The 9,371-nt window shown below is 44.0% G+C and overlaps 3 protein-coding genes across 3 annotated transcripts; 2 read left to right on the forward strand and 1 right to left on the reverse strand.

Annotated features, from left to right (window-relative positions):
- Window positions 1-312: 312 nt before the first annotated feature.
- LOC124684611 (ABC transporter I family member 6, chloroplastic-like) lies at window positions 313-1,609 on the forward strand (the record flags this gene model as incomplete). The annotated part of the gene is given in 3 exon segments (XM_047218887.1): window positions 313-486; window positions 1,010-1,109; window positions 1,277-1,609. Coding segments are annotated over 2 exon segments (264 nt in total), but the record flags the coding sequence as incomplete, so codon positions are not given.
- A 453-nt stretch (window positions 1,610-2,062) lies between these two features.
- On the forward strand, window positions 2,063-4,647 carry LOC124701892 (phosphoglycolate phosphatase 1A, chloroplastic-like). Its single transcript, XM_047233992.1, has 11 exons — window positions 2,063-2,410; window positions 2,502-2,569; window positions 2,661-2,753; window positions 2,850-2,921; window positions 3,030-3,101; window positions 3,296-3,355; window positions 3,439-3,491; window positions 3,748-3,845; window positions 3,938-4,037; window positions 4,179-4,282; window positions 4,366-4,647. Exons 1-11 carry the CDS (start codon window positions 2,149-2,151, stop codon window positions 4,470-4,472), a joined length of 1,089 nt encoding a protein of 362 aa, XP_047089948.1. The 5' UTR covers window positions 2,063-2,148; the 3' UTR covers window positions 4,473-4,647.
- A 402-nt stretch (window positions 4,648-5,049) lies between these two features.
- Window positions 5,050-7,240, reverse strand: LOC124684612. The gene has a single exon (XM_047218888.1). The coding sequence runs from the start codon at window positions 7,148-7,150 to the stop codon at window positions 5,183-5,185; it is 1,968 nt and encodes a 655-aa protein (XP_047074844.1). The 5' UTR covers window positions 7,151-7,240; the 3' UTR covers window positions 5,050-5,182.
- Between the last annotated feature and the right edge of the window lie 2,131 nt (window positions 7,241-9,371).

The raw sequence follows: 9,371 nt of genomic DNA on the forward strand, positions 1-9,371 counted from the left end.
TATATGAGTGCAAGTGTGATGCCAAGACCTATCACGGTGTGTGCATTTGAGATTCATTAGGCCTTTCTTTCCTCTAATGTTATATTGTTATATCCATTATTATATGCAGTATGCCAGTGTCCTTGTTTTCTTGAGACTTGTTAGGTATTGTGTATTATTAACAATCAGCAACTTTTTCTTGGATAGGCCTAAGGCATACATTCTTGTAAGGAGAGAATGCTTGCTGATTTTTTTAATAGGAATCATAATTTATCCATGTTGTATACTTCAACAATAAATTTCAGCTCTAACTGATGGTTTTTAAATTAGGTCGTTGGGGCTGATTTAGCCCTCCTCGATGAGATAGATTCAGGATTAGATGTTGATGCACTTGAAGATGTAGCTCATGCAGTGAATGGGCTCTTGACTCCCCAAAACTCCGTTCTGATGATTACACATTACCAACGACTTTTGGATCTTATTAAGCCAAGCTATGTTCACATCATGGTAAGTGCACATGCATACTTATTTTGTAGATTTTTTGCACTTGATAGACTATAGTACATTTGTCTGTTCAAATGCATCTAATTTATCCCTAAAAAAATGCATCTAATTTAGCATTCCTCTATTTTATTTCATGAAAGATTATTTGGACCCTGGATTAGCTTATCATTTTAGCTGCATGTGCAATTTCAGAGAGTAGTGTGAAAGAGAAGAGTCCGAAGATTGAACTTGTGTCTCCTAACTTTTTGCACGTAGTGTTACTTAATCAGGTGGTGAAGACCTATGGTCTCACTATGTTCTACACATTTGACAGTAACTGTTTCCCACTCTATCATTCAACCCAATGTCCTCTAAAGATGATTGTAACTTATGTAGCAAACATGAACGAGTTCACTCATGTAATCTTACCAAGCTAATCTAAATATTGTTGGCACCTTGCCAATTCTTCTACTTTTTTCAAACTGACTATCTTCTAAGATAAAAGCATGTATTGTCCTTGATAATGGTTCTGATTGGTAACTTACAGGAAAGTGGCAAGATAGTGAAGACAGGTGACAGCTCTCTAGCCAGCCACATCAACGAGGGTGGCTTCAAATCAATCGCTTCTTTTGTATAGCATGAATAAGGTTTTTCTTTTGTTCACTTCCCGTTTTCCCTTTTTTGAGAGATTTCGTTTGCTGTTATGGTCACATAAAGACACATGCATCGTCATGGTGAAAAATGATGAATTGAATATCTACAAATATGGACCAGCTTCTTAAGCATTTGGCTGATTTTAGATACTCCTTTGCAGGTCAAATGCTTGAATTCCCAGCCACTAGTCTGTTTGTCAAAACAGATTGGTCACTGGTCGGGGTCCATACATTCTTATACCTAGTACGCATGCAGCCTGGAAGTAAAGCGCTCTAAATTCAGTGTAATTTTGGAGGCGGAGCCCTGGAGTTCTGAATTGCCTCGGCCCTATTTCTCTTTTAGTCCTGTAGGATATTTTTTGGTTAACAATATTAGTACACAATACATGCAGTGTATGCAGAGCAACACCTTGCATGTGCATATGACCAGCAAAATTGTATCGGATTTTTCTCTTCAATTGTAAACAGTTTTGAATATCATTCATTGCCTCTCTTGGTATCTGGTCAAGTTGTCCTCTCAGATGACAGGGCCTGCTGATAACCTATTATCGTGTAGTTCCGACTTCTGAGTGCTCTGTGCAAAAGTTTCAAAATTAAACTCGGGCTCCCGAGCCTGAGCTCCATTTTTTTGCGGAATAGCCTGAGCTCTATTTGAACTTTCCGGGTTCTTGTTCGACTATATTAGGTAAGAACACGCTATGTCTTCTGAGTCTTGATAGACTTTTTCTGATAATGGATGGATCATCCTCTCATTTCAAGAAAGATAATGATGCTCTCACAAGTCACAACTCACAAGCCTCTCACGAGTCCATGACAGATTTTTCCTACCTTTGAACTACAACCACAGCAACACTAGCCCACAATCCCCAATCCATCGCATCGGCCTTCCCAGCCACAAACCATGGACTCGCCACACCAACTACACATCCATCGCATACGCATTACCGTTACACTGCTGAAACTGAAACTACACCAACCAAACGCCACCCGATCGCTGAAAAAAGAACAGAGCATCCCAACAGCAATAGCAGAGATGCTGCTGGCTCGCGCCTCCCCCAGCTTCCTCCCGTCCACCTCCGCATCCCCTACACCGTCGACGCCGACGCTGCCGCCGTGCGCGTCCTTCGGCAGGAACCAGCGCAGCGGCGGTGTCGGCCTAACCGCGGCATCACCTCACTGCGCCGTCAGACGGCCAGTGATGGCGGCAGCGGCAGCGGGAGCAGTGCCGGCGGCGAAGCTTGAGGACGCCGAGGCGCTCATCGACTCCGTCGAGACCTTCATATTCGACTGCGATGGTGAGTGAGAGATAGATAGATCGATCGCCCAAGGTCTGCGTGTTTACTGGAGCGTACCTGAATTAATTGGCTCTCTTGTCCTGGCGCGTAGGGGTGATCTGGAAGGGCGACAAGCTGATCGACGGCGTGCCGGAGACGCTCGACCTGCTCAGATCAAAGGTCTGCTTTGATAGATTCGCAGATTGGAGCTCAGATCAAAGGTCTTCTCAGACTCTCTGCGGTTTCTTGCTGATTTCATAAAGGATTGCAGGGCAAAAGGCTGGTGTTCGTGACCAACAACTCGACCAAGTCGAGGAAGCAGTACGGGAAAAAGTTTGAATCGCTCGGGCTGAGCGTCAACGAGGTAGCTGTTCCTCTCATTAGCTGTTCTTCTGCATTGGTCAATTTCTTCTCCTGCTAATTGATGCATGGGACGATGATTACTATGCATGCAATGCAGGAAGAGATATTTGCATCGTCCTTCGCAGCTGCTGCATACCTGGAGTCCATCGATTTCCCCAAAGATAAGAAGGTGAAATGCATCTTCGTCAGTCAACAGCCCACACTGTTATGTGACTGCATTGCTTTGGTGCGCACATTAGCACAGAATTCAAGCGCAAAGTTAACATTCCTGTTTCAGGTTTATGTGATTGGAGAGGAAGGGATTCTCATAGAGCTGGAGTTGGCTGGCTTTCAACACCTTGGTGGACCAGTATGTAACAAAGACTAGTCCTTTCTCTGTGTCATCCATGATGGATTAAAATCATGTTTTCATGTTAGCATGTTATTAGTATTTTTTGGTAGCCAATGTTGCATGCAAATCTGAAATCTGCATCGACTAACTGGAGTGAGTGAGACCTTGGGCAAACTTAAAAACCTTAGATAATAATCCCCGTGCTCGTGCAGACAGATGGTGACAAGAAGATTGAGCTAAAGCCTGGATTCTACATGGAGCATGACAAAGATGTCAGTATGATCATTGTTCCTCTTCTAGGTCACAGCAAAATTGCTATGCTATGATGCAGTAATAATATTTGGGTTTGTCACAGGTTGGAGCAGTTGTGGTTGGATTTGATCGCTACTTTAACTACTACAAAGTTCAGTAAGTACCTTCTTGTTCTCCCGTCTCGCCCAAGAAAAAGTGGACTTAGAAAAAAAAAGACTAAAGTTAGATGTAAATGGTTCAGTTAGGACTGTTAGGATAGTAAAAATTCAGATTAGTATTTGATTGCACATTGAGTTATTTACTCATTTGATTTAGCACATGCAAGAGCAAGACCACAAACTCTTTGTAATCTACAAAAGTTTGGTATTATCGATTTCACATATGTAAACCTGTCACTTATTTACTTTTTAAGGTACGGGACGCTTTGCATACGCGAGAATCCTGGGTGCCTTTTCCTTGCAACAAACAGGGACGCTGTCACTCATCTCACTGATGCCCAAGAGTGGGCAGGTTAGTCAGGCATTCCTACTCTTTCAACATATCGTCGCGCCCCTAATAAAAAAAACATATCGTCGTCCCTTGCTCAAACTTGCCTTGCTCAGGTGGCGGGTCGATGGTAGGCGCTGTTCTTGGCTCAACCAAACAAGAACCACTCGTCGTCGGGAAGCCGTCAACATTCATGATGGATTACCTGGCAAAGAAGTAAGGCTAACTGTGTCCCAGCAGCAGTAATCCAGCTCCATGAATCCGTTTCCAGAAATCTGCAAGAAATAATGTTGTGAATCAGACAGCTGATGGCTAAGAATAGTTTTGAGATGTTTTACCTTTCTTCTTCGATGGCAGGTTTGGAATCACAACATCTCAGATATGCATGGTAGGTGACCGTTTGGATACCGACATTCTGTTTGGGCAAAATGGAGGCTGCAAAACTCTTCTGGTTCTCTCAGGTATCTTTGATCATAGTTGAACTCGTAGCACTTGCTCTGGCAATTTTGCATCGACACTAAGATTGATCGTTTGCCTTCTACAGGTGTGACGTCTGTGGAGACGCTTCAGAGCCCCAACAACACTATCCAGCCAGATTTCTATACGAACCAAATTTCTGATTTTCTCACCCTCAAAGCAGCCACAGTATGAACAACAATGTGAACGGACTGTTTTAGCTGGGGGAAGCCCCTTACTTTTGTATAGCAACTAAGAGATCACAAGGATGTTTTTTCTTTTTCTTTTTCATGACGATTTGTAATCGTGAGACGAGATCTTTATATGCAAGCATGAATTCAATGCAATATCAAATGGATACTGCTGCCTACTTTTCCTAGGCTCATGATTAACAATAAATAAACAGAAGAGCTATGACAACCAATTATGCCTGGTTAAGGTCAAAATGTATACCGAGCAAATAATTATCGGTCAGAAATGTGACTAAGCACAGGACATACAGAGGGTAAATATGATCTCAGGAACAATGGCGGATAAAGTAAGTAACATCACCAACTCTCATGTTGCGCATGAGAAAAAATATTCCTGAAGAGAAGCATTACTCTTCTTATACACTAACATTACTAGCAACATGATACTACCAGGATTCGGTAAGTTACTAAAATATAGAAGAAGAAAAAAGGACATGCTCTGTACTTTTATGTACAGAAGTTCAAACACAACTATCCAATCTGGTTCCCACTCTCTAAGCTGAAGCAAGAAGTGCACACAGTAGCATACCATGAGAATTTCATTATATCAGTAAAAACAGGAAGAATGCACTGTACAGATTGTAAAAAAGCTCAACCTAATGACAAAATTGCATGATGAAATCTATACAGTTTCAGTTGTAAACTATTGTGCCTTTATTTTACTGATTTCTTTAAGCTGCTCAAGAATGTTAGCAAAGCTTCCTTCACATTTTGGCCCTTCGTTTGCCTCGCTTCTTGTGATGTGACACGCAAGCTCTCAAGACCACGGCCCAGGGAGGCAATCATGGGAACAGAAGGTGCAGCCGCGGCGGCGCACTCAATCCCATCGCCATGCTTCACGAGGCCAGCACATGCAACCATGCTAAAACCAAATGTTGCCCAAGGAGTTAATCTGAAAGGTCGGTTGCGCCTCTTCTGCATTATTTCATAGAACGATGTCCGCATCGCCAATATACTAGTTCCCTCTGCTGATGTTATAACAGTGTGCGTCACAGCTCGAATCTTCTCTGCTGAAGCCGTGAACTGTAAAGCAGATGACTTGGAACTAGCACTAACAACCCCATGAGAGAGGAGCTTGCTTAATACAACGCCGGCATGTCTTTGCAGCTTCATTAAGCCATACTTTAAAACCACTGGAGTTTTATAGGGAGCCAAATTAAAAACAGCAGAAGCCTGAACAGTTTTTGACAAAGATGAAAAACCAAGAATTGCTGTTCCTCCTGCACCAACTGCGACGACAGGTTTCTCAGCTATCCAACTCTTTTTATCAGTGCTGTCCAACGGCAGCTCACTGCTATCACCATCATTTTTGTTGCCATAATGACTGAAGCACTTGCCAGCTAATTGTGTGATCTCTGAAGGAACAGGAGTGTTCCAGTGTCTCCTTATTCCAGCTAAGCAACTGGCATCAACTACAGCTACGACAGAACCAAACTCCCTTAGTTGACTTCTGAGAGCTTGAACGAGAAGAATGTGGCACTTCTCCTCAGAAGGGAGTTCAGCAAACTCCAGCTTTTCCAAACCATGATTATCTTTTGCATCAATGCGGCGTCTCCCTGCATTGTTCAAACATATTCTGAGAGCCTCTATTGCAATTCCAAATGCATAGACATCAGATAACATTTCACTGCAAATTGGCTTCCCCCTGTGAACCTGAGTGAGCAGCATCTGCACAGAAGACATAGCCTTCACGATTGCCGGAGTGTCGATAAATATAGCATAAAGGTCGGCGAGCAAAGGGTAGACAGTCTGCGCAAAAAGTGGAGGCTCATATCCGTCGGCTGGCTTGCATTCTGACAATCTGCACTCGGTAACAGCGGTGGAAGAGATAGCTTGGGACAGCAGCAAGTTAGCAGTTGGAGCTAGCGACTTGAGGATCTGTCTTCCATAATCATCAACAAGGCATATGTTCCTGACATTGGAGCTCGCTGTTGAAGTGGCACCCTGAGTGACCAAGCAGCTGCCCTGTAATTTCTGTCCAGATTTATTATCATCCATGGCGGTCTGAGGGAGCGAGCAGCTAGCCTTCGAGTCCTGGGCTGAGCTATCGTCTGAACTGTTTTCGTTGCTCGATCCACCACCACCATTGCAGTTTTTTTCGTAAGGAGAGCCAAGCAAGAGAAAATGTGACCCTGTCTCCTCCGCGGCTTTCTTGGCAGCCAACAGGTGGCCGTAGAACCCGACCCCGAAAATCTCCTGCAGGACCTGGCAGGCGGCAGATTTCACATAGTGCTCCTTGCTCTTCTTCTCCGTGACGCAGCGCTTGATCACCTGGAACGGCGACGCCGGCACGCCGCCCGCCCCGCCCTCGGCCAGGCACTCCTCCTCGATCCAGACGTCGTCGACCTCGGCGTGCGCGACCTGGGTGATGACGGCCCCGGGGCGGACCGCCCTGATCAGGTGGCCGGCGTCCGCCGCGGACTGCTCGGACAGGTTCTGCGCCGCGAGGATGTAGATCAGCCCCCGCGACTCGGGCTCCCGGAGCGCGAGCACGAACTGCTTCGTCTCCTCGGGGACGGCGAGCGGCCGCACCAGCCGCGCGGACGCGCCCAGGTCGTCCTCCTTCAGGCGGGCGGAGAGCGGCCACAGGCTCTGGAAGAACGAGAGCAGCGCCGTCGCCATGGGCACCGCATCAGCGGGTCGCTCCGCCGGCGAGTTCCGATCAGACGGGGGAGGGCTGACTTGCCCCTTGCCCCTCTTGTTAATTCTTCCGCTCGGGGACCTGATTTGGGAGGCTGATGGGATTGCTCCTTGGCAGCAGTAGCGGCTTCCGGTCCGCCGCTGCTCGCCGCCAGCGGCGGGCGGCGGTGGCTGAGATGGGGCGGCGGACGAAAGCGCAGGGCTGCGGGAATTTGGGTGGCGTGCGGCGTGACCTGCCCTAGGATTTCCAATTGAAACTCCTTTCTTTTTCTTTCCTGCTGTATATCGGTTTCTGGTACGAGTTTTTTTTTTTTCTGTTCCGGATGTGCCCGAACCTTTCCAGACTCGGTCAACCTCGGCTAAGCCGGAAAGACTTTCAACCTAGGTCAATATCACCACTCTTTTGGCTAAGCCTTTGGAAGTGTGTGTTCTGAACAATGTTAGCAAACACATAAATTATAATTGGCTAGATAAGAGAACCAACTGTGGTTAGATGGTTAGATGGTTATAAGGGCAATGGCACCTCCATCACACAGAATTCAAACCCTAGATTTGACACATTAATGTCTCATTAAATGCGGAATAACTTCAGTGGGGACGCCGTTTTCGTCGATAGCGAGGCATCCATGGTAACTTCGTAATCTCAAGACCCGTCGGATCAATTTCTTGGACTCAGTCGTTCAGAGGTGCTCATAGGGTAGGTGTGCATGCGTTCATAGGGGTGGGTGTATGTACGTGTGTGAGCGTCTATGTCTGTACTGTGTCTCGCAAAAAAAAGAATTGGCTAGGTAACACAGTCATGTCAGAATATCGACAGTCCGTTCAAACACAACATCCAAACATACTCCCTCCATACACAAAAGTATTCCTATATCAACTTTGTCTAAATTTGCATGTGTTTAAAATTCAAAATACATATTTTTAACAAGTTGATACATCTTGTTGAAGAGCATGCAAAAAGTCAAAGGCTATCTTGCCCAAGAACACGGAGAAAGTCAAAGGTGAAGGCCCGAACAATGGATGTGTACCGAGGAAATGACCTCGGGAAGCAATGTGGTGATGACTCTACGAGGTAGGGCTATGGGTCAACATGCATGGTGCCAAATCAACGCTTGAGGGTAGTTAGTTCGTAGACATGGCTTTTTTTTTCTTTTCCTTTCCATCCTTATCGCCTATAAATATTATACCTACTAATATACGAGAGCCAGTAATTGTCAAACCATTCAAAAAATTATTATCAGTGTAAACTCTCGTGAGGGAGCAAAACCGTGAATAGCAAGACAAACAGACAATGAAAAATTGATACACACATAAATAACTTTTCTCATATAAATCTAAAAAAACGTGTGGAGCTGAAAACGCTCCGGTCTTTTGACACAACTTAATCTGAGTTGGTTACAAGAACTAGGAATCCATCACTAACTATGTGAAAACTTATACATTTAGTTTACACTCCGAAAAAAGTCTTGTGGATGCAAAAAAAAAAAAGGTAGACATGTATACCAAATATATATGACAATTAGTGGTCTACAGTTTACTGTGACTTAATAGTTTTAGTGCATAAGGAGTTGTATTTACTATAACTTAAAGCACATTCACCTAATATGCGAGCTTTACACGCCAAGTTGTATTTTTATAGCTTAAAGCACATTTGCCTAATTTTTTTTTCTTGAGCTCTCAAATTACGATTTTTTAAAAACTAATTGTCATATGTAATTTATGTACCTAGCCTTCATATGCAAGTTGTTTTTTCTCAATAAGAGAATTTGCACTTATACATATGGTTTTCACTAAGTTACGATATCATGGTTATATGATATGATGACCAAAAATTTCAGTCCAACTGGTTATTATGGTGGACCGTAGCAATCCCATTTGGTAAATGCATTTGAATGTTACATGTACTAGTATCTTAAATAATAAGTTTTACACAGTAAAAATCAGAAAGGAAGTAGAAAATTTGCTTTGAGTGTTTGAGAGACACAAAGGCAATATTTGTATAAAGTGATTTGACTTGTGAAATATTGACATGAGTTCTACTAGGGGGTATGTTTGGTTTGAACCTAAGGATAATTTTGGATGTTCAAAAATTGTGAAGGTTTTAGCATGACATGAAATATTGATAGGGTTGATTTGGTCATCGGCTATACCTTCGAATCGTCTAGAATATTTACTATGAAAAGCTTTGAAAAAAGGCTTGTAA

The sequence above is a fragment of the Lolium rigidum genome, chromosome 1 (genome assembly GCF_022539505.1).
Source record: "Lolium rigidum isolate FL_2022 chromosome 1, APGP_CSIRO_Lrig_0.1, whole genome shotgun sequence".
Taxonomy (NCBI): domain Eukaryota; kingdom Viridiplantae; phylum Streptophyta; class Magnoliopsida; order Poales; family Poaceae; genus Lolium; species Lolium rigidum.

What these genes read in the sequence shown, in the direction of transcription:
- LOC124684612 (XM_047218888.1), bottom strand. Translation starts at nt 7,150, where the DNA reads ATGGCGACGGCGCTGCTCTCGTTCTTCCAGAGCCTGTGGCCGCTCTCC.
- LOC124701892 (XM_047233992.1), top strand. Translation starts at nt 2,149, where the DNA reads ATGCTGCTGGCTCGCGCCTCCCCCAGCTTCCTCCCGTCCACCTCCGCA. An exon ending in TCGGGCTGAGCGTCAACGAG is followed by an intron (nt 2,754 to 2,849) that starts GTAGCTGTTCCT and finishes CATGCAATGCAG; the next exon opens with GAAGAGATATTTGCATCGTC. An exon ending in TTTAACTACTACAAAGTTCA is followed by an intron (nt 3,492 to 3,747) that starts GTAAGTACCTTC and finishes TTACTTTTTAAG; the next exon opens with GTACGGGACGCTTTGCATAC.